At 44.7% G+C, this 24,919-nt stretch overlaps 1 protein-coding gene across 3 annotated transcripts in view; it reads right to left on the bottom strand.

Moving 5' to 3' along the window:
• LOC138284105 (transient receptor potential cation channel subfamily M member 7-like) overlaps positions 1 to 24,919 on the bottom strand; it is a 1,183,984-nt gene that overhangs the window by 690,630 nt on the left and 468,435 nt on the right. For all 3 annotated transcript variants that reach the window (XM_069222537.1, XM_069222536.1, XM_069222538.1), the window contains exon 10: positions 20,998 to 21,070. In XM_069222537.1, coding sequence (XP_069078638.1) covers positions 20,998 to 21,070 — 73 coding nt within the window. The remainder of the gene's footprint in view (positions 1 to 20,997; positions 21,071 to 24,919) is intronic.

The following is a 24,919-nucleotide window of genomic DNA, read 5'->3' as shown; positions in this document are numbered from 1 at the left end:
TTTTTCATGAAACTGTCTACCCAGATCTGTTTCCCATTTGTCTCTTAGTCCCTATAGCAAGGTACTTGTTGCCCATAGGACAGCAATGTTATCAACCTCCTCCCATTTCCCAGAGTGTGTAAAAGTATGGGTCGGTGTCTCCAGGACAGTCATTTACCATATTTTACAAAGCCTAGTTTTTAAAGTTCTGTGTCTTAGAAATTCTCCCTGTAGGAGCCCAAAATCCTCCACTAGTGACTGAAATGCAACTAAGGAACCGAACAGATCCACTATTTTGGTGACCCCTATAGACTCCCAAGAATATTGCTCTCTCAAAACCCAGCCTCCCAGGAAGAACCAGCACTGGGGAACGTTTGGGACAGAACTATGCAATGCTCAAGGATAGCACTATAGGCTCAACTCTTACCAGTCTAGCATGAGTTTGCTGCATTTTCATGGTAGACAGCAATAGGTTGTATATTAATAGTCAATGTTTACTGGCTGTCTTCTTACTCAGTTCTGTTAGGTTGTGGCTCTCTAAACACCAGACCAGCCACTAGATAGTCCAGTAAAAAATCCAGAGCACCTATTTCACTCCTATTTCACCCCTGCTCTCAGGCGATTTCAGCTTGTCCAGTATTACTCCTATTTTTGTCCCAAATCATATCTCACAGAAATATAGCCAGGTCCCTGAAGGTTTTAACTGAAACTAACACTAGAAGGTTAGCAACATAATACAGGAGTTGTAAGAACATAACCATCTTTGCCACTGAGAACCTCCCGCCATCTATAGCAGTAGTGTTTCCAAAAGGTGATCTGTGACCTATGGGTAGCAATGTTATTCTATTAAGTTTCCTTCTAGTTGGTGTTCTATACGTTTCCTTCCAGTAGACTGTCTCTGTATGATATATTCAAACCTCAAGGAGGTCAAGGTGGTCACTTGTCATCTAACTTCTTTCCCTCCTGAGCCCAGCTTACCCTGTCTTAGTCCCAGGCTTATGTGGTAAAATCAGGATTGCGACCAGTTAATGCCCAGTCCCAACCACTTTCCAAAATTGTTTAAGGCCCCATCTTTTATATACAATAGCATGTTGTCCACTTACAATGAGATTCTGTAAAGTCCCCCACTCACCTGGATGCCCCATGGTTGACCCTCAATCTGGCTGCAAACGTTTCTTTGACTATTGTGAACATAAGTGGTGACATCAGACAAGGCTGATGCATACCTCCCTTGGCCGGTAGGGGTGCAATATTAGTTTACCTCTGCACACTCTGGTTTCCAGGCTAGCATAAAACAGTGAAATCGGCTTAACCACAGTTCTTCCTATTTCAAATTTTCTCAGCACATGAAATAGCTATCGCTAGGTTGTTGGTTGACGGTAGGTTAACTGACTCATTTTGGATCACCAGGGGTACTCGACAGGGCTGTCCCCTTTCCCCTTTGTTGTTCAACTTGTACATAGAACCTTTGGCCAGGAGAATCAGGCAGGATTTGAGAATTCTTCCTTTCAGGAGTAAGGGCTGGGTGAAGAAAGTAGCCCTGTTTACTGACGATCTTTTGATTTATACCTCTGATTTGTTGACAGCGATGCCTATTCTGTTAAGATATTACAGAAGGGTTTGGCAAGATTTCAGGCTATGGCATTAATTCGGATAAGACCAATATTATGGTTTGGAATTTGAAGAGTGCAAATTTGCGTACTACTAACTGTATGAGGTATTTTGGTTTACCAATTGTCCATGATTTGAAACGAATCCCCATGGTAAACATTAGGTCTGTTATAACAGAGTGTAGTAAGCTAATGCTAGGTTGGCTCAATCTGCCTCTCACACTTATCGGGAGGGTCAATTTGGTAAAAATGATAACACTACCTAGGTTGAATTTTCTTTGTAATTCTATCCCTCTATACATTGACAAGAAATGATTGGTTATGTTCCAACAGAAAATCAATACCTTTATTTGGGCGTATAAGGGTCCCAGGATAGCTTGGAAGAAATTACATAGAAGAAAGGAAGAAGGGTGGTCTGACGCTTCCCGATATTCAATATTATGCATGAGCGTTCCATCTTAAGAAAGTCAGGATGTTTTTCTCCTCCACCAATTTGTCAGTAGTGGGTACAATGTTTAATTCTATGGTGGCCACCGAAAAATGTGCAACAAAGTACTTTTTGTATAAGTTTGGTGATCCCAAGTTTTTTAAGAAAGTGAAATTGAAAATACTACAAGATGCCGCCAAGGTATGGTTTGAGGTCCGCAGAGTGCCTAAAATAGAACATTATAGTTCGAGGGCTCCTGTTTGGGAGTCTCCAGGTACCCATGAATGTTTAACAGATGTATTGGCTCGACCTCTTAAGAGGGCAGGAGTTGGAGTTTGGGGGGGGGATCTGATTAGGGGAGGGACTTTATTATCTTGGGATGAGCTTTTGGAAACAACAGGGGGATCCCTCTCAAGATTAAAGTATGTTCAATTGAGGAATTGGACATGTGAGCCTACAATTACGTTTGGGTCTGCAAATCTATTAGAGAACACTTTGATAATGAATTATGCACGTTTACAAAAAGTTTCAAAATGGTATTGGGGGATCTTGGATGTTCAAGAGGGTGATTTTGGATTACCAGTTGTCCTTTGGGGGGAGGAGTTCCCTTTAAGGCAGGTTCAGGTGCAGAAATAGTGGGAGTCATCAATGCAAAGGGTGTTCAAAATAGTAAAACCTTCATCACTGAGAAGTAACCATCTTTATATGCTGCATAGGGCTTTCTTTTCCCCCCAAGAGGCATTCTAAGATTAGGGGAGGAGAAGAAGTGATTTGTGCAAAATGTGGTCTGTCAGGTGCTTCTGATACGCATATGTTTTTGGGCTGTCCAGTGGTGTTAGCCTTTTGGCGAAAAGTATGTATATCTCTTTCAAGTATCATTCGGCAAAATATTTATCCAACTTTATCTTTAGTCATTTTTATGGTACTGGAAGAGGATGTAGTAGTGAATAAGGAAACAAGATCAATACTTTTCTATGCAATACGTTTGGCTAGGAGGGAGATCTGTAGGAAATGGATGGCTCCCTCTCCCCCCTCTTATATATATTGGCTAAATGCCTTGATGGGAATTTCATAATTGGATGTGGGCGCGAGTAAATCGAATAAGGAGAAATAAATTAAGATGTGGTCACGTGTATGGGAATTGCATAGCACTTTAATATAATGTACTATTTGTATATGTTGATATCTGTCCTATGATTACAAACTTATCTACTCCTGTGCCTTTGACAAATACTGCTGTCTAAGGCTGAATGAGAGAGCTCTATTCTCCCTGGCACCAGACTTCTCTAGGAAGGGTGAACACTACCGGGGCGATATGGAGTAGTTCTGAAGGCCAGAGATGTACGAGGACAACAAAACAAAAAAAAAAAAGAAATAGCTATCGCCAGTTTAAGTAATCAAAGCAATACATGGTAACAATCTTTGAGCCAGGATTTTCCCTTGTAATTTATGGTGTGTTTAAAATTGATAGCTGTTATAATGAAGACAGTTTTAGTGGCGTTTTTCCGGGTTTTGGCAAAAATACAATCAGGTCCTCGCTTGCAGTAGGGGATAGTTGTCCTGCTTCCAACAAGCTGCATAAAGGAAACCTAGTCTCAGGGCTAGGACATCCACATACATACTGTATACTTATGTGGATCCCATTTGCTATTGGTGATTTTCCATATGTCAGGGAAACAAGAGCAGTCTAATGGCTTGATTTAGATCATGGTGGACGGGTTTCCCTGTCACAAACGGGATGTTATTCTGTCTGCTATATTACATTTTCTAAACGACATAGTGAAATCGGAATATGGCGGACAGGATATGTCACTTTTGTGACAGAGTAACCCTGTCCACCAAGATCTAAATCAGGCCCTTAATCTCTTGAACTGTGATTGCTTCATCTACCTCCTCCTCTGTTTCTACTTATGAAAGTCCTATGTACTCTCGGTATGCTTTCTTCAAAGTGTATCAGTCTAGTACAGCACTAGCAAAAAACCTTGTTAATCCTCTCTTGAGAGTGTTGGAGGATACTTTTTTGATAAGTTCCTGCTGTTATTGGTGTCCCCATAGTCTTCAATTTAGTTAGCCACACTAATGAGCTATCAACCCTATCACCCTCAGTATGGATCCAACATATAAATGCTTTGTATTCTAGACAATGCTGTCTTTCAATCAATGTGGCGTATTCCTTCCTAGTTAGCAGAAGAGGATCCTCTTTGAGTTACTTTCTATCACTTTCCGTTCTGGTCTCATCAGGGCCATGACTAGTCCTTTCAGTTCTCAATCTAGTGCCTTTCAGGTTCCTATCGAACAGTGAATACAGTGGCCACAAATTACGGCCCTAAATGTTTCCTATTCTATCAGAGGTGATGTAGCAGTCCCAGTATTTTCTTCAAAATATTGGTCAGTTGCTTCAGCAGTGGTGGTGCAAAAGATTGTCACCAGCATGGCATGTGTACGAATCATGTAGGTATCGGACTTCAGTTACACCCATTTGATGTTTTCTATCAGTGTGTTCTGATTAGAAATTGTTTTACAGAAATATTCAGCTTTTTGTACTACTGTCTGTATTGGTCTGATGCACGCCACTTGGACCAGTCTGACATGTAAATTATATTGGGGAATGGAATGAGTTCTCTCGCTCGTGTGGGTATCTTTTGCTGCACATGTCCACTAATGACCAGCTGACCAGCTGCCCAGCCATTCTCTTAGGCCCCATGCTGGTTTGTGCTCGTGCTAGTGCACATCCTACACACAGTGATGTGCACTGTCTCAATAGTTTGGACAGGGTGGTATAAACCATTGGTTGTTCAACCTTGAGGGCATATATACTCCCAAATGATGTGGGTATGCTATCTAATGTGTCCACCGGAAATGCATCTCTGCAAGGTTTGTTTCTTAGAGTAATGTCAGCTATAAAGGGTAACCACGGTCTCACCCATACCAATACTCTCTGGTGTATGGTGGAAACCCTGTTTTGAACACATGCCCCCTTCACCTGTGCTGCAGGCATACTCCCTATATTGTGTAAGTGGGTTCCTTGTAAGAAGACCACATGAACTCCTCTAAGCTTCAGGAATGAGTGGATTATGTGTCTTTTAGTTGCTGTGTTCATAATCCAGATGTTCAAGGTAACAAATGTATATGTGTTAAATGACATAGTTTTGGTTGTTCCTCCAACAGGGCTCTAGTAGTGTTAGTGAATACTTTATTCTTGAGTTACTGTGTTTGTATAGGAGGCCTCTTCTTCCTTGTGTTCTCATCTTAGTGTGGCTCCAGAACCAGTTTTTCCTCCCTCCTTCCCTCCTCAGGAAATAAATCAAACTCTCTTCGACCCAAACCTTAAACTAAAACTAATAGTTAATAGTAACCGAGAGCCCTTGTCCTATATTCAGTGTTCAGTTGGAATGCTCTATTTTCAACCTTCATCAGACAGTCCCTGCTCCTAGTCCTCTCAGCCTGCATATCTCTCTAGTGCCACTCCTTCTCCCGCTGCTGTGGAAGTCTTACATTCCTCCTTCTGTGCCAGGTTTCTCTTTATCTGAATGCCTTTTCATCAAGGGCCTTGTGCTGGCGCTGTCCTTCATTTCCCAGTGCTAACTAGCCTGGTCACAAGGGCCCCAGTGGATGGGGCCTAGGCCTCTACTCTTCTCAACAGCTTTGGGACTCTGAAGTTTTTTTGCCCAGTCGCACTGGTTTCTGCAGGCAATTAAGGATATGCTCCAAAGTCAGAAAAAAAGTTACTTACCTTTGGTACTGATCTGATCTTTCTGGTGAATACTCTATATACCGGACAGAGATGCTTCATCTTTTGCCTATCCCAGGAGTCAGACTAAATCTGAATCTGGAATCTTTTCAATAACTCTTTATACTGGTAGGGTGCACTGGCTAAACTTTGGCACCAGAAGCAGCACCATTGTGAGATCACTGTAGCCATAAAGGGTTCACACTGGTGCCCTGATGTCAGTTTCCTATCAATTACTTACCTTTGAGGTGAACTAAATGAGAATGGCATCAGATAGATAAGATGCAGTACAATATCTAGAAAGGGAACCTTATTAAGATGACTGACTTAGTAAGTAGCCATGAAAATGGGGAGGAGGCTGGGGACAGTGAGGAATCTGCAGGTAGAGTATCCACCAGAAAGATTGTTACCAAAGGAAAGCAACTTTTTTCTGATTGACATTTCTACTTGCAGATTCCTCATCTTTTGATAGATTCCCCAAGCAGTAACAAACCAAAAGATGGGTTGAATGACTGGTTAAACTAAGAAATCCTGAAAGACAGAGCGTGCAAAGTGAGCTTACCTCCATACCTAAGAGTCAAAACAGTAATGCTTTGCAAAGTTGTGGAGGGAAGTCCAAGTTGCTAATCGCTTCAAAGCAAACTCCCCTTGATAACGCTTGAGAAGAAGATTTCATTCTGGTGAAGTGAGAACTGATGCCCTCTAGGGGTTCTTCACAAGCCAAGGTGTAGCATACCTTAACGTTATAAGATCCACCTTGAAAACGTTCTCTTGTGGATGGTTTTGCCCGTCATCCTGTCCGTATAGCCTATGAAAGGCTGGTCATCAATCAGAATTCTTTGGTATGGCTAATAAAAAAACTGACTGGTCTCTTGGGATCCAGCCTACGAAACATCTCTTCCTCTTTGATAGGTTGTGGAGGAAGAAAGAATGTGTAACGTGATAGACTGTCTGGCGTGAATGGGCATGAAGCATACAGTGTCTGATAAGTAGGCCTTAGGAGGGTCTACAGAATTGTCAATGCGTCATTTGACAATCCAACTTTATCTCCCTGAATATACTGTTTTGGTGGAGTGTCTGCCGACATCCACCACTTCAGGAGGTAGAGAAAAAGCATTCAGATTGCTCCACTCAAACTCCAGACATGAAGTTAGAGGCTCCAGAGGTTGGGGTGCAATAACTGCCACTGACTGAGAGAGGGGGTCTAACCTGTGAGGGGGTTGAAGCAGGGGGCACAAGAAAAGGGGCATCAGCTATGCACACCACACTCTTCTTGGCCATTGTAGAGGTATTGACTCCCTCGCTGCGAAGCCTTTTCCCCCTCATGTGCCAAGCCTTATTTCGGCTATTTGGGGCAGTTTGCGCTTAGGCCCTCATAACTTTTTGTCCACATAAGCTACCCATGCCAAAATTGCATCCTTTTTTTCCAACATCCTACGGATTCTAGAGATATCCAGAGTTCGTGGGTTCCCCTGGAGGAGACCAAGAAATTAGCCAAAATACAGCGAAAATGTAGTTTTAGTTTTTTTTTTTTTTTTTAAATGGGAAGAAGGGCTGCAGAAGAAAGCTTTTGTTTTCTGCCCGAAAATGGCATTAAGAAAGGGTTTGCGGTGCTAAAATCACCATCTTCCCGGATGAGGCAGAAGTGAATCAGAAAACCACATTTTTCAACACAATTTTGGCATTTTACTGGGACATACCCCCTTTTTACTATTTTTTTGTGCTTTCAGCCTCCTTCCAGTTAGTGACAGAAATGGGTGTGAAACCAATAATGGATCCCAGACAGCTAAACATTTCTGAAACGTAGACAAAATTCTGAGTTAAGCAAGAGGTCATTTGTATAGACCCTTCAAGGTTTTCTTACAGAAAGTAACAGCTTAAATAAACAAATATTGAAACTGAGGGGAAAAAAAAGAGCCATTTCTGTCGACGTTTTTATCTATAACTTTTTCCTGCTATGGCAGATTGTTTAAAGCAATATACCATTATGTCTGCTGAACTCTTCTGGTTGTGGGGATATATAGGGCTTGTAGGTTCATCAAGAACCCTAGGTACGCAGAGCCAATAAAGGAGCTGCACCTTGCAATGGGTTTTCATTATATACCGGGTATACAGCAATTCATTTGGTGAAATATAAAGAGTGAAAAATAGGTATCAAGGAAGCCTTTGTATTTCCAAAATGCGCACAAGATAAGGTGTTGAGAAGCAGTGGTTATTTGCACATCTCTGAATTCTGGGGTCCCCATACTAGCTTGTGAATTACAGGGCATTTCTCAAATAGAAGTCTTTTTTGCACACGGTCTTACATTTAGAAGGAAAAAATGTAAAAAAATTTTTTTTAAAAAGACAAGGGGCAATAACACTTGTTCTTCTATTCTGTGTTCCCCCAGGCCACACGATAAAAATGGCACCTCACTTATGTGGATAAGGTCTAATGCCCGCGATAGGAAATGCAACATGAACACCACATTTTTACATTGAAATCTGACGTGTTTTTTGGAAAGTGCCTAGCTGTGGATGTTGACCTCTAGCTCAGCCGGAATCTAAGGAAACCTACCAAACCTGTGCATTGAAAACTAGACACCTCGGGGAATCCAGGATGGGGTGACTTGTGGGGCTCTCACCAGGTTCTGTTACCCAGAATCCTTTGCAAACCTCAATATTTGGTAAAAAAACTAAACTCTTTTTTTCTCACATTTGGTGATAGATAGTTCTGGAATCTGAGAGGAGCCACAAATGTCCTTCCACCCAGCATTCCCTCCTGTCTCCCGATAAAAATGGTACCTCACTTGTGTGGGTAAGCCTAGTGCCCACAACAGGAAATGCCCCAAAACACAACATGGACACATCACAGTTTCCCAAAGAAAACTGACCTGTTTTTTGCAAAGTGCCTAGCTGTGGACTTTGGCCTCTAGCTCATCTGGCACCTAGGAAAACCTAGCAAACCTGGACATTTCTGAAAACTAGACACCCGGGGGAACCCAGGATGGGTTATCATGTGGCGCTTTCACCAGGTTCTGCTACCCAGAATCCTTAGTAAACCTCAAAATTTGGCACAAAAAAACACTTTTTCCTCACATTTCGGTGCTGCAAAGTTCTGGAATTTGAGGGGAGCCACAAACTTCCTTCTATCAGCATTCCCCCAAGTATCCCGATAAAAATGGTACCTCACTTGTGTGGCTAGGCCTAGTGCCCGCGACACGAAACACTACGTGGACACATCAAAATGATCATATACAAAACTAACTATTTTTGCAGGGGCACCTGCGTTTTTGGTCCTGGGCTCAGGAGCCATCTAGGGAAACCTACCAAACCCAGACATTTCTGTAAACTAGTGTAGGAGGCTGGCCTGGCTTGTAGTGGGTACCAGAGGTACTTACACCTTGTGCCAGGTCCAGATATCCCTTATTAGTGTAGAAGAGGTGTTTCTAGCAGCTTAGGCTGATAGAAGGTAGCTATGGCAAAGCAGCTTAGGCTGAACTAGGAGACATGTAAAGCTCCTACTATACCACTGGTGTCATATGCCCAATATCATAAGAAAACACAATACACAGAAATACTAAAAATAAAGGTACTTTTATTTTATGACAATATGCCAAAAGTATCTCAGTGAGTACCCTCAGTATGAGGATAAGATATATACACAAGATACATGCACACAAACCAAAATTATGCAGGTAATAGCAAGAAAAGTAATGCAAGCAGTGTAAAGTTACAATAGATTGCAATAGGAGCACATAGGTATAGGGGCAACACAAACCATATACTCCAAAAGTGGAATGCGAACCACGAATGGACCCAAACCTATGTGAGCTTGTAGAGGGTCGCTGGGACTGTAAGAAAACAGTGAGGGTTAGAAAAATAGCCCACCCCAAGACCCTGAAAGGTAGGTGTAAAGTGCACCTACCACCCCCAGAGAGCACAGAAGTCGTGATAGGGGGATTCTGCAGGAAGAACAAACACCATCAAGGCCACAACAGTGGATTTCCGGACCTGAGTACCTGTAAGACAAGGGGACCAAGTCCAATAGTCGCGACAGTGTCGAGAGTGGGCAGGAGCCCAGAAAATGCCAGCTGAGGGTGCAAGGAAGCTGCCACCTGTTGGAAGAAGCTTGGAGTTCTGCAAGAAAGAAGACTAGGAACTTCCCCTTTGGAGGATGGATGTCTCACGTCGCTATGAAGCTTGCAGAGGTAGTCCCACGCAGAAAGACCGCAAACAAGCCTTGCTAGCTGCAAGGTTTGCAGTTAGGGTTTTTGGATGCTGCTATGGCCCAGAAGGGACCAGGATGTCGCCACTTGGATGAGGAGACAGAGGGGGCGCCCAGCAAGTCAGGGAGCCCTCACAGAAGCAGGCAGCACCTGCAGAAGTACCTGAACAGGCACTTAGAAGAAAAGTGAACCGGAGACCACCCGAAGTTACAAAAGGGAGTCCCACGACGCCGGAGGACAACTCAGAAGGTTGTGCACTGCAGGTTAGAGTGTCGGGGACCCAGGCTTGGCTGTGCACGAAGGAAATCCTGGAAGAGTGCACAGGAGCCGGAGCAGCTGCAAATCAAGCGGTACCCAGCAATACAGTCTAGCGTGGGGAGGCAAGGACTTACCTCCACCAAACTTGGACTGAAGAGTCACTGGACTGTGGGAGTCACTTGGACAGAGTTGCTGAGTTCCAGGGACCACGCTCATTGTGCTGAGAGGAGACCCAGAGGACTGGTGATGCAGTCTTTTGTTGCCTGTGGTTGCAGGGGGAAGATTCTGTCGACCCACGGGAGATTTCTTCAGAGCTCCTGGTGCAGAGAGGAGGCAGGCTACCCCCAGAGAATGCACCACCTGGAAACAGTAGAGAAAGCCAGCAGGATGAAGCGATACAAGATTGCTAGTAGTCGTCTTGCTACTTTGTTGTGGTTTTGCAGGCGTCCTGAGCAGTCAGCGGTCGACCCTGTGGCAGAAGGTGAATAGGGAGATGCAGAGGAACTCTGGTGAGCTCTTGCATTCGTTATCTAAAGAATTCCCCAAAGCAGAGACCCTAAATAGCCAGAAAAGGAGGTTTGGCTACCTAGGAAGGAGGATTGGCTACCAAGAGAGGTAAGAGCCTATCAGAAGGAGCCTCTGATGTCACCTGCTGGCACTGGCCACTCAGAGCAGTCCAGTGTGCCACAAACACCTCTGTTTCCAAGATGGCAGAGGTCTGGGACACACTGGAGGATCTCTGGGCACCTCACCTGGGAGGTGCAGGTCAAGGGAGTGGTCACTCCCCTTTCCTTTGTCCAGTTTCGCGCCAGAGCAGGGCTGGGGGATCCCTGAACCGGTGTGGACTGGCTTATGCAGAGATGGGCACCCAGCCGTCACACCTATTTCCAAAGGGAGAGGGTGTTACACCCTCTCTCAGAGGAAGTCCTTTGTTCTGCCTTCCTGGGCCAGGGCTGCCTGGACCCCAGCAGGGCAGAAACCTGTCTGATGGGTTGGAAGCAGCAGCAGCTGCAGTGGAGACCCCGGAAAGGCAGTTTGGCAGTACCCGGTTCTGTGCTAGAGACCCGGGGGATCATGGAATTGTCCCCCCAATGACAGGATGGCATTGGGGGGACAATTCCATGATCTTAGACATGTTACATGGCCATGTTCGGAGTTACCATTGTGACGCTGTACATAGGTAGTGACCTATGTACAGTGCACGCATGTAATGGTGTCCCCGCGCTCACAAAGTCCAGGGAATTTGCCCTGAACGATGTGGGGGCACCTTGGCTAGTGCCAGGTTGCCCACACACTAACTAACTTTGAACCAAACCTTCACCAGGTGAAGGTTAGACATATAGGTGACTTACAAGTTACTTAAGTGCAGTGGAAATTGGCTGTGAAATAACATGGTCGTTATTTCACTCAGGCTGCACTGGCAGGCCTGTGTAAGAATTGTCAGAGCTCCCTATAGGTGGCAAAAGAAATGCTGCAGCCCATAGGGATCTCCTGGAACCCCAATACCCTGGGTACCTCAGTACTATATACTAGGGAATTATATGGGTGTACCAGTATGCCAATGTGAATTGGTAAATTTAGTCACTAGCCTGTTAGTGACAAATTTGGAAAGCAGAGAGAGCATAATGACAGAGGTTCTGGTTAGCAGAGCCTCAGTGAGACAGTTAGGCATCACACAGGGAACACATACAGGGCACATACTTATGAGCACTGGGGCCCTGCCTGGCAGGGTCCCAGTGACGTATAGACTAAAACAACATATATACAGTGAAATATGGGGGTAAGATGCCAGGCAAGATGGTACTTTCCTAGAACTAGACACCCAAGTGAGTCCAGGGAGCTGTGATTTGCTGGATCCCCCAGTGTTTTCGTATCCAGAATCCTCAGCAAACCTCAAATTTAGCTAAGAAAAACATTTTCCCTCACATTTCTCACTTGTATAGATGGGCCAAGTACCTTTGACAGGGAAGAGCCAAAGGCATGTCCAAATTGAGGGGGAACCAAAGTCAGTCCAAAAGGGCAGTTTGGAAAAAAACCTTTTTAGGCTGACAAGTGGGACAGAATTTTTATTGGTATACATGCAACAATGCTGTGTGGTAGAAATTTTGTGGATTCCTGCAGATTCCGGAAGGTTCCATCATGAAAATTAGGAAAAAATGTGTGATTTCAAGCAAAGATGGAGGTTTGCAGGGCATTGTGGGTAGGAAAATGGCACAGGGTGCATGTGAAGCACACCACCCTGGACTCACCCAGGTGTTTAGTTTTTAGATGTGTCTAGATCTTGTAGATTTTTCTACATGGCAGCCTCCCAAAGTCCAAAAGGAACAGCCCTCACCATTCCAAGTGGGACAATTTTGAGAGTTAGACAAGCTCTAATGGACCAAATGTAAAACCAAAACCCAACATAATCAAGTGTCATATTGCTTGCCATGGGGAGAGCTGAAAGACTGTTACCCCCTTCAGTTGGAGTGGGGGCATAACCATGTCAATACTGGTTAGTAGCCACCACCCCACTATTTTATTTTTATTTCCCTGGCATCTAGTAGGCTTTCTGCCACCCTCCCCTCCCCCCCGGAGTGGATTGGGGGTAATTGCCCCATCAGCAATTCTTTCCTTGTGTCTTGTGGGCTTTCTGGGCAGATGGGCCTTACAAAAATAGGCCGATCTGCCAACAGTAATGTGCCCCCATGGGGAGCAACCCTTGCCCAAGGGCTTACCCCCCCAAACAAAACATACACACCTATCCCTGGTGCCTAAGTGTTTCCTGCCCCCCCCAGGGCAGATCGGCCTAATAGAAATAGGCCGATCTGCCCCCAAGCGGGGTAGAAATGGCCTAAAATAAATTTGCCCCCCAGGGGAGCGACCCTTGCCTAAAGGGTCACACCCCATCTGTAAAAAATAAAAAATAAAAATCCCTGGTGCCTAGTGTTTTCTGCCATCCTTGGGGGCAGATCAGCCTAATTAAAATAGGTCGATCTGCCCCCAAGGGGGGGCAGAAATGGCCTAAAATAAATTTGCTCCCCTTGCTTGAAATTGGCGCAAAAAAGAATCCCAGTTGTCTAGTAGTTTCTGCCCCCCTTGGGGAAGATTGGCCGAAGAAAAATACGTTGATCAGCCCCCAAGGTGGGCAGAAATAGCCTAACATAAAACTGTCCCCAAGGGGAGCAACCCTTGCCTAAGGGGTCGCTCCCCATCTGTAAAAAAAAATTAAAAAAAGAAAAGTCCCTAGTGGTTTCTGCCACCCCTGGGGGGGCAGATCGACCTAATTAGAATAGGCCGATCTGCCCACAAGGGGGGCAGAAATTGCCTAAAAACTAATTTGCCCCCCCCCAGGTGAGTGACCCTTGCCTAATGGGTCACTCCCCATGTCTAAAAAATAAACAAAAAATGATCCCTGGTGTCCAGAGGCTTCTGCCCCCTCCCCCCTGGGCAGATCGACCTAATTAAAATAGGCCTTAAAAAAAATTGCCCCCTAAGGGAATGACCCCTGCCCAAGGGGTCGCGCCCCTTCATTGTAAATGATTAAAGAAAAAAAAATCCCTGGTGTCTAGTGGGCTTTTCTGCATTTCTTTACGATAAGGCTTCAGAAATGCTCAGAAAGACATGAAAGGAAAGGAAAGGAAAGGCCTCTCCTTTAATGTCTCCCAGCCCCCTGATTGGAAGAGAAATGCAAGCATTCCTCTTCCGATCGCTTGAAGGGGCAACCACTGATGAGGTCAGCAAACGATCACGGGGGGGACAGAGGGGGATCGGGGTTGAAGGGGAAGTAATCCCCTTCCATCCCTGCCCAGCCCATGGGGGGGGGGGGGGCGCTAGCGCTCCCCACATGGGCTTGTCCCAGGATGTAATGGTTATGTCCGTAGCACCTCAGCGCTGCGCCACCAGACGTAACGATTACGTCCTTGGTGACAGAGTCCAGTCCACGCAGGAGTGTCCAGGTGGGGCAGGAGGCAATGACCACCCTTTTTGAGGGTGAAGCTTTGGGAAGACAGTGGCGGATGAAGTCCAGCTGCGGAGTACAGGAGCTGCAAGAGTCCCTGAAGTCACCTAGGAGCTGTTTCTCGAGAGACTCTGGATTGCAGACTGGTCAGTGGTCAGGAGGATCACCAACAAGCACAAGCAAATGCAACTGGAGCTGTTGGATATTTACAGAGCTGAAGAGGACCAGCACGAGAAAGCCACTGGCAGAAGGCACAGTAAGTGACGGTGAGGCCAGGTCAGCACACCTGAAGAGGAGTCCCACGTCACTGGAGCAGCAGAGAAGAGATGGTCCTTGCAGAGGTGAAGTCCTGGGGGCCAGGGCTACTTGAAGCCTTAAGATCCCTTGCAGCAGAAGTCAACAAGCCTTGGTTGCTACAACAGTTGCTGTGCACAGGAGTTCTGTCTGGGAGGAAGAGGCAAGGACACACGTTCTCCCAAGTTGGACATAAGGCAGAGAAGACATAGGAGATCTCTCAGAGCCACCACCTGTGTTGGAGAATCTTCGCAGGCCCAGAGGACAGCAGATCCCAGCAGCCAAACATTGTTGCATTAGGTGCCTACAGATGCAGGGGAGTGACTCCTTCACTCCAAGGGAGCTTCCTTCTTGCTTGTTTGGTGCAGCTGAAGTCTTGCCAACCCCAGAGCATGCACAGCCATGTAAATGTTGCAAGTTGCTGACAGGAGCCGTGGAAACAATGTTGCAAGGAGAGGCGTCTCAGTGTTGCAGTCTTGATTCGTTCATGTGAAGTCCAGCAGCGGTTCCAGTGGCCAGGAGCCGAAGAGATCATTGCAGAGGAGTCCTGTTGGGGTCTTGCACAGTGAATCAGGGGAACCATTTGCAAGGGAGTCCCTTAATAGCCCAAAAAGGGGCATGGTCACTTTGCAAGGTGACCACTTATCAAGGGGGTTCACTGATGTCATCATCCTAACCTGACCAGTCAGCCTCTGCCTATCTTGTTTTCAAGATGGCAATATCAAGTGGCCACCTGGATGAGCTCTGGGCACCATCCCTGGGGTGGGGAAGGACAGGGAAGTGGTCACTCCCCTTTACTTTTTGCAGTTTTGTGCTAGAGTAGGGACTGGGGGCCCCTGGACTGGTGCAAACCAGACTATGCATGAGGGCACCAAATGTGCCTTTCAAAGCAAACTGGTGGCGTGCAGAGACTACCCCTTCCCAGCTGTTAGAAATGGGTTTTCTGGTTGGCTAGGGTATGCACCTAAGCCAGGCAGAACCCACCCACTCTAGTCAGGGCAAGGGAGTTACACGTCCAAGATAACTCCTGCTCACCCCCTTCGTAGCTTGGCACGAGCAGTCAGGCCTAACCCGGAGGCAATGTTTAAAGCGTTTGCACAACACACAAAACACATGTGACGCAATATATACTCCACAAAGTAAACACAACACTGAGCTATTGAAAAATAAACTCTATTGCACAAAACATAATTAGACCAAACATTACATGTCAGAGATACCCTGCTACCTTAGCAGTTGTCGGAACGTTACACAGGTTACTAATACTCTGCAAGACTAAGCAGTAGTCACATTAGAACACGTAAGTACTCAGCATTCTGCAACATAAGCAGTAGTCAGGAATCACACTAGAAAAGAAATGCACTTGACACGGAATTATAATAAATGCCTATACTAAGAGCATTATAAAAACCTATGGCAAGTCATAAAACACATATAAACATGTCATGCCCATACAAGGTACACCAGCACATATATGAGACATCATAAAAAATAGGTAGGTAACATATAACCCCCCCAATGTACATACTAAGATCATAGAGCGAATATGTCCCCAAAAGTACCTGTTTTTATGATTAAAGAGCACACCTTGTGCCAGGAACAACGATATGAGGGGCCCTCGGCACTCCTATGTGCAAAACGGGGGCCACATGTAGATCCTTGGGGGAGAGCAGCGGCAAGCACCCCCTCCAGTGTATAACGGGCCCCTCCTCTGGCCCACTCTCTGTGGGTGCCCTCCCCTGGGCCTCAACTGGCCCTCCAACAATGGGGGTGCAAAGCCAGGAAACAACACGTGGGGCCACAGATGGGGGCCTCACCAGACTCTCGTGGGGGCCACCCAAGGGAGACGTGCAGGGGGCCTCCGGCGAGGCTTCCGCCCCACCCGCGGTCTCTATTGAGAATAACCAGGGCTTTAAAGGGGTAGGGGGAGCCTCCGATGAGGCTTCCTATCCCCCTGCCCGTGCATCACACCACAGGGGACTCCGGTGGGGCAGGGAGCCTCAGACGAGGCTTCCTTCCCCGCCCGACGCATCCTTTATCTGGATCAGTCTGCCTGGGCCGCGGCCGTATGCAGGCCCCGAAGCAGGTGCCCTTCAGAGTGCGCTTCGCCCAGGGGGCAGGATAGGAGCCCGCTGACTCATTATTTGGAATCAAGGGTGCTCCAGGGGTCCTGGGGGCAGCGCTTCCCTCGCCCTTGGAGTTTGCAAATGCCTGGGTTGCGGCAGTGAATTACGAGCCCTGTGGGGCGCTTCTCAGCGCGGGGCAGTTTCGTAGAGCCCGGGGCGCGGTGGTGAGTTTTCAGGCATCAGCAGCACGCTATTTCCAGTGCAGGGGACACAGAAGAAGCGCTCAACCGGTGCTATATAAAAAAAGAAGCAGCCCTCCTCGGCCTTGGTTCATTGCAGGGGTCAGGGGCCACAGCACCCTGCCCCTGGAGACAGGAAAGGGGGGAATCACAGGGCTAGCAGGCCCAATAACAGGCCAGCACAAGGGATGCAGATGGTGGCAGTTCCTCCTAGTGACAAGGCAGGGCACAGGTCAGCACAGCAGCAGCAGTCCAAGGTGGGTCCTGGTGAGTCCCTTCAGCAGCGTCCTGTGTCCAGTTTCAAGTAAGCCTCTTCAAGTCTAAAATGTGGAGAAAAATCACTTGTACTTATAAGCAGTTCTGCAAAGCATTTTCAATGGGGAGGAGAGGGGGTTTCAATCAGTTACAACTTGTTCTAGGAGTGACCCCTCTCTCCTCCAGCACAAGCTCCAAACATCAGTTGGGGGTAAATGACCCGATTGTGTGAGGCCAGGGCACAGCCTTTACAATTGCAGGTGTGCCTGCCTCTCCCTTCTCTCAGCCCAGGAAGTCTATTCAATATGTAGATGCACCTCTGTGACACCTCCACCCTCCCTGTGTACAGGCTGTCTGAAAAGTAAGCACAAAGCCCAACTGTCCCTCTGCCCAGACGTGGATTGGAGTCAAGCTGCAAAACACCAGTCATAGGCACAGAGAAACGCTCACTTTCTAGAAGTGGCATTTCTGTAAAGATAATAAAAAATACACCTACACCAGTAAGCAGCATTTCTCACTACCATTACAACCATACCAAACATGCCTACGCTACCCTTCATAAATCAGACAATACCCCTCTACACATAAGGCAGGGCACTTCCGATGCAATCTTATGAGAAGGCAGCACTTACAGCAGTGAGAAACCAAATAGGCTGTTTGTCACTACCAGGACAGGCCCCATTACTAGGCACATGTCCTGCCCTCTACCTACAGAGCACCCTGCCCATAGGGCTATCTAGGGCCTACCTTATGGTTGACTTACATGTAGTAAAAGGGGGAGTTCTGGGCCTGGCAAGTAAATTTAGATGCCAGGTCCCTGTGACAGAAAACTGTGCACACAGGCCCTGCGCTAGCAGGCCTGAGACAGGTTTGAAAGGCTACATCAGTGGGTGGCGCAAGCAGCGCTGCAGGCCCACTAGTAGAATTTAATTTACAGGCCCTGGGTATATGGATACCATTTTACAAGGGACTTATAGGTAAATTAAATATGCCAATTAGGCATAAGCCAATCATAACAAGTTTACAAGGGAGAGCACATGCACTTTAGCACTGATTAGCAGTGAAAAAGTGCTCAGAGTCATAACGTCAGCCAACAAGGGTCAGAAAAATAAGGAGGAAAATGCTAAACGTTTGGGGAATTACCCTGTAAAAGGGCCAGGCCCAACACAAACCTTGTAACACCTATTTCCAAGGGAGAGGAAATCCTTTTTTCTGCCTTTGCCTGCTTGAGCTGGTCAAGCAGCAGGAGAATAGGACCCTGTCTGAGGGGCTACAGCAGCGTGGGCTGCTCGCAGACCCTGAAAGACTGGTAGAAGCAATAGTGGGGGTCCTTTAATGAATCCCCAGAGTGAATGGGATCATACCACCAATATTGGCATCAGTGTTTGGGTATGATTTCAACATGTTTGAAACCAAACATGCCATGTAGTGATCTACGGCCAGTATATAGCTAAAATGGCTTACCAGCAATTACGAGGTCCAGGGAATTCGAACTGGAGTTTGTAGGGGTACCTCTGCTCCTGCAGGGGTGCCCACACACACTGGGACCTGCACCCTGCCCTTACGGTTTAAAGTGCCTACCATATGGGTGACTTACGGTGATCGGGTGTAGTGACCAGCAGTGAAAGGGGGCATGCACCTTTTCACACAGGCTGCAAATGCAGGCCTGCAGACACAATTGCATAGGCTCCCATGAGTGGCAAAATTTGGGGTAACCATGCCAGAAAGATGGACTTTCCTACAGTAAGGAATGAGGATGGTTAGAATGGAATCTAGGAAAATTCAGAAATACGAGACGGTGTTGACATAATGAAGGATTCAATAGAATTCGCCCAGAAAAAGGAATAAGTGTTTAGCATGAAGCTTCACAGTTATAAGAATAAAGGAAGCTGAGAGATCTGTACGAGTCGAGGCATAATGGAATTCTGCCTTAACTTCTAACAGTATAAGCATTAATTGAAACAAACAGGACCTTCAACATCTATGTTATCTTTCTCCTCTCCTCCAGGAACCAATCAGTTCCCAGCCCCTAGCTTGCATTCGCACCACCACTAAATTTTCTCATCCTACCGAATTTGGACAGTTACTGTAACTTTGATCAGCCCCTGTTCCTGGCACGAGATAAATAGGAGACTTCAGCTGCTCATTGAATCTTAACAACTCTTGCCAAAATTTCTACTCAGACCTTACGATGAGCAAATTAATACATAGAACAATACCCTTTTTCTCTACGAAGGGAAGCCTTGAAATGCACCTACAAAAGAAAAACACACAAATTCATTTTAAAATTAAGGCCTTTAGACTGGCTACCTTTAACCAACATTGAATGTGCATTTCACATACATGATTATAGATGCACGCACATATACTTGTCTCGGAAAACATTATGAAGGCTAATTGAAGGCGTCTTGAATTGGGGACTGGGAGACTGGAGTAGCATAGCTGTCTCAAGTTGTCCAGAGTCTTTACTTGAAGGGATGGGGGTACCTGCCTGGCTGTATCCACTGCATATGCTCCGTTTTTGAAAAACAGGATTGAAAAAAAGATAACCTTTTCATTTTTATCAAGACTGCCTACTAAAAAGCATAACCAGCAAAGCTTTAGCTTTTTTTTTTTACTTTTAGAATAAAACGCATTTGGTTTGCTGAAAGTGTTTCACGACCGCACACACAAGCAGAAGCAATCAATGCTTATGAATTTAATGCAAACTTAAGGTTTTGGTATTTAGCATTGGACTGACAGCAAAATACATCAATTGTATAAAGGGAATTTATAAAGACTACAAGTAATCTCCGGAGGGCCCATACCGACTGCTGTCAAACCATATTGTTGTAGCATGCTTTCACAGAAGTTTCACAGTGATGGATGGTTTGGGGTCGTCGACACAGGTAAACCCCAGACAGAGTCTGAGGTAACTACGTTTTAGGTAGGTATCACTCTGGAGATTTCTGTAAATCTTAATTTGAAAACAAATATTGATTAAAAGCTCAGACTGTTTTACCTATCAGAAAGGAGGCCAACACGTGTTTCCCAACTAAGTAATGTTGTTTCCTCAGGTCCAAGTAATTACATGACACTTATCACAATAAAATCTCTAGAATCATTGCTTGCTAAGTAGGATCCGGTTATCATGCAGTAAATATCTGTTGGGTTTTCAGTAAACCATCAGTGGAATGGCTTGATTGGATTGGTTCATTCACTTTAAAATGTTACACAGCAAGCAAATATTTTAGAGATTCTATTTTGATAAGTGTCATGTAATTACTATTTGGCCCTGCTGAAGCCGCATTACTTAGTCGGGTAACACGTAGTAGCCTCCTTTTTGAGAGCTAAAAGATTATGAGTTTTGAATACATGTGTTTTCGAATTACAATTTACAGAATTCTCCAAAGTGGTAAATACTTAGAACGAAGTGACCTCAAACTCGGTCTGTATTTTATAGGAGTTTGAAGCAGAGGGGTAGGCACAACCACGTTTTTGGAGGTCTGCTTAGACTGAATCACAGAGCCTTTTTTCTCCCCTCGGTTTGCTTTTTCACACATAAACCACACCAGCAGGGGAAATCCATGGGTTAGCGAAGGTGTTCTGATCTCTGGAAGCAGTGGTGTCAGCTGTAGGAGAAAAGAAAAGTGCTAGGGGCAAAGATGGTATCCCTGGGGAACCTAGGGCTGCATTCTGTCCTGCATTCTCCAGTGGTTCAGGGTCCCATGAAACACTTTTTTCAGGTCATAAATTATCCGTAACTCAGTATCAAGGTTTATTCAGTCTTGCTCCTGAAATGCTACATGATATGGAGTACAAATAAAAGTGATGGTTACTTTCATGGTTATGGACACTTTACCCAAAAGAATTGCTTGTCCAAGAATGTTTCTTTATTCATAAACAGGGTTTAAGTTTTGCAGATTTTAAAACGACATTAGTGTTCTTTCACTGTTCCCTTACACCGGACAAAGCTGACGAAAAACATGCTTTTAGAAAAAAATTCATTTACCTTTCAGTAAAGCTTTCAGTATTGCGACGTCAATATCCTGATGTTTGCCTGCCCCCATATGGAACACCGTTATCTGTTTGGGAAAAAAGATCAGATGTACCTAAAATCCAGTTATTAAAACGTGCTCACGTAATCATAAATTATGTATTTTTATGTACTTTTCAGATCAGATGAATCTCTACATAGGACAAATTTTAATGGATAGAACCTGCACTTTACGGTTATGGTATTTAATTGAATCTACAGAAGTTAAAAAGGTCTCTCAAGGTGCTCTCAGGCTAAGAGATAGACTTAAAAATGTGACCTTCATATGCAAAAAAAACACGTAAAAAGAGAAGTTCAGTGTCTTTAATAGAAGGTAAATGTCATTATTTCTTAAAAGACAGAGTATAAACATGTTAGGTTAGATGAAGGACTTTTTTTTTTAATAGTAACTGAAATGTCAAACTAATGACTAGTCATACCGGTGGACTCATCCCTTGATTTCACCTTTCAATAGTATCCCACCATCAAAAGAGAACATTACAAACTACAAGTAGGACAAGTGTGCCAAGACGAGAAGCTCACATAAAAGCCTCAGGGAACCAATTAACCAAGGTTTTTATGCGTACACTAAGTGGTATGCCCGTAGCACTACTTCACTTATTCTTAAATGCCTTTTTGAATCGGTTGCGTTATATTCAGAGTTTCCAGACCAGAATAAAATTAGACGCGAACAACGACAGATGAGGGCAACACCACAATAAGAGGCGAAGAGCAGACAGGAAAATGTCAGTGTACATTTTAAAAACAGAAAAAGTATCTAAGGGAAAAAGAGAAACAAGTGTACGGTTTTTGATTGAAAAATAGTTGAAACACATATATTCACTTAATAGCATCGTTTTCAAGTTTTAAAAACATAGTTAGACACTTAGAAAACAAAGACTGCAAGCCAAGTACAAACTGGTGTTTATGTGGGGTTTCAGGTATGACCTAAGCAAGTTATCTAGGGCTTGAACAGGAAAAGTTACATTCATCAAACAAGCTGGATTAGTCGTTCTTGGGAAAGATTTCTTTGGTATGCAAGCAATTACAAAAAAAGATGTCTTGAAGTGGCGTCTTCGTTAAGAATTAAGTGAGTTAATTTGTAGGCAGGTGGCGGGAGCATTTCAGGTCCAGACTGGTAATTCCAGTTTGACGAGGTGGGACAAAAAGTAACAATCATTTTCAACAGACATCTAACCATTTCACATAAATTCACTGTTTCACAAGAAAAATGTCTAGCCCTAGTGGGCTTGAGTTATCAAACAAGTACCAATTATGTTTCTTAAAATTAATTATTTAGAGGTTGGTTAGAGTACAGTTTGGATATTTGATGGCAGGTGTTCTTTTGAGGCAGCTTTCACGTAAGGATGTTGCCTTCTGTCTTTCATTAAGGGTTCGTGCTTGGAAATAACATTTAATGGTGATGCCAAGAAGCAATCTATTTTAAAAATACGTTATTAGTTAGGGCATAGATACTGTGAGCAATTAGTGATTGTCGAATTGACTAAATGCCATAATCGGTTTGAAATATGAATTTTCCGACCACATCTTTGGGTCAGGACTGAACTACGTAGTTAGTACATTTGTTTTGTTTCTCCTTTTCCCAGAAGGTTAGGACGGCTTTTCTGTTTTTAATAGCTAACAGTGACCTTTTTCAGTCCATCTTCTTTCTTTATATTGATTGATTCCATTCATCCGAGCTAGTTCCAAATTGAATATTTCTATTTAATACAAATAGAAATTAACTTTACTAGAAGAGTCGCAAAAAAGGTTCATCAACCAAGCTGAGAGTTTTTCACATTCCTCGAAGCAAAATAACTGAAACCAGCCAGCCTGCAAGCCTGGAATTCCTGCCAGAGATGTCCCATGGAAGAGACATTCTATGGCAAAGACCCCTGGGGGCCATCGAGCAAACTCTCTATCCCCCAGATACGAGGTGCAGAGAAACAGGGTGGGGAACAACAATTTAGGGGCTCTTGGGGCTGAAGTAGCTTGTGGGGAACCGAATTGTCTAGCGACAGTTGAGACATAATTTTGCCTGCGCTCCTTTAATAAACTCTATCTGGTGCTCTAAATTCCCTTTGTCTTAAACACAGAAATTCTTAGAAAGATATACATTGAAATGACTAACTGGACCTAAGGTTTTAAGAAAGGAACGCTTTCTCCTTGATCTTGGCTCCCCCACAGTGCCCCTGAGATCTGTCCCTCTGGAGCCAGTTGCTTGTATTTGCTTCTGAAGGAGCTGTGCAGCACTAGCGCACAGAAAACCAGATTCCAGTATATTGAATATATATGGCACAGAGACAATGGTGGTTGTCACTATGTAGTTAGAATCCAGACATAGGAACTATTTACCATAGGAAATGGGTATTTTGGTTTGTTAACAACTTTTGTGGCATTTGATGAACTTTCACAAAATTTCCAAAACAAAAGTTTATCCACCTCAGCTTGTTCCTGGAACGTTTTGGGGTGATCTGTCAAGCGGGGGCTGACAAAAAGGAGAACCCAAACCTCAATTTCCCCATACAAATTTCCACACAGACTTTTGAACAGCGCTGCAGCCAAAACAGGTGAACATAATTATACCAAACTTGGCAGAAAGCTGGATGTTTATAGAGAACGCATGCTTTTTGTTATTCGGTGTAAATACATTCAGCAGTTTTGGAGAGATGAGGGTTCTAAATTTATAGCTATACACAGGAGTCCTGCTGAGTCCAGTGGGCACACAGCTTCAAACAAAGCATTCTCATTAGCTGAGGAAGCTTCTTTCCATTCAGCTGCCTTGTCTCCGAGACAAGACTTGGTGACACAGTATCAATGTCCTTAAAGGTAAAATAAAACAAGCTATAAGGGGCCAGGCTAGGGGTACCCTGACTCACTTAACTTTGTGGGGATGTCACAGAGGGACCTCCCCCTGGGGTAAAATAACAACAACAAAAAAATCTCTTTGGGGTGCTGTGATCTTATTTGAGTCCAGAGGGAGCTAGCGCAGGCCCCTGGACTTTAACGACAGGCCCACAGGAGGCCCACGGGAATCAGAGAGGAACCCTCGCTGCCAAAAGAGTCTAACAGGATCAGGAAAAGAACTGAAAAAGAGGGAGTTGGTGTCCATTCCGGTTTAGGGGGTTGGACAGCTGTATGTGGAGGGGGGTTTGAGGGCATAGCCAGGCCGTAGGCCAGGCCCTGCAGCCAATACCACGCTGTGCAATGCCCACACCATCACCACGCACTACTTATGACCTTACTTATTACAACACTCATGACCTGTTCAATTACATCATTCATAACCTCACTAGTTTTTATGATGTGCATAATGACAACACTGTGCATGGTGTTGGCGAGGTATAGTTTGTTGAGCCAACTACAACAGGTGAATTTCCATTATTGTTTTTATTATAAAATGTTCCATTAAAACTGACATTGTCACTTAACTATAACAACATATTAACCTTTGTTTTTTTCATTGAATTTTTCAAGTAAAGTAAGATATTATTATATCACCTTAACCTTTGTTTTTTTCAGTGAAAAAAAAATATATATGTTACCTAGTGGTGGTCACCACTAGGTAGTCATAGTTAGGACCCAGTTTCTATAGAAAAAGCATGTTTATTACTTGCTTATATCTTTGGCGTCGGTTGACAAATCTTGATGTAATTTTCAAAACAAGTTTGATGCTCATGTCAGCATCTGTCTAGAAAGTTTTGGGGTGATCAATCAAGCAGAGTCTGTAAAAAGGGGGGGGGGGGGCAAAATGCTTTTTCTCCATAGGGATTTTGAACAGGAATTGCGCCCGAACCACTTGACAGAATTACAACTAATTTTGCAGAAAGGCAGCTATTGGTCCAGGAAGCGACCTTTTCAGTGTAAATTCATGCAGTACATTTTGAATAATTAAAGA

This window comes from Pleurodeles waltl, chromosome 3_1 (assembly GCF_031143425.1).
Source record: "Pleurodeles waltl isolate 20211129_DDA chromosome 3_1, aPleWal1.hap1.20221129, whole genome shotgun sequence".
Classification (NCBI taxonomy): domain Eukaryota; kingdom Metazoa; phylum Chordata; class Amphibia; order Caudata; family Salamandridae; genus Pleurodeles; species Pleurodeles waltl.
This window is presented reverse-complemented; position numbering and strand designations above follow the sequence as displayed.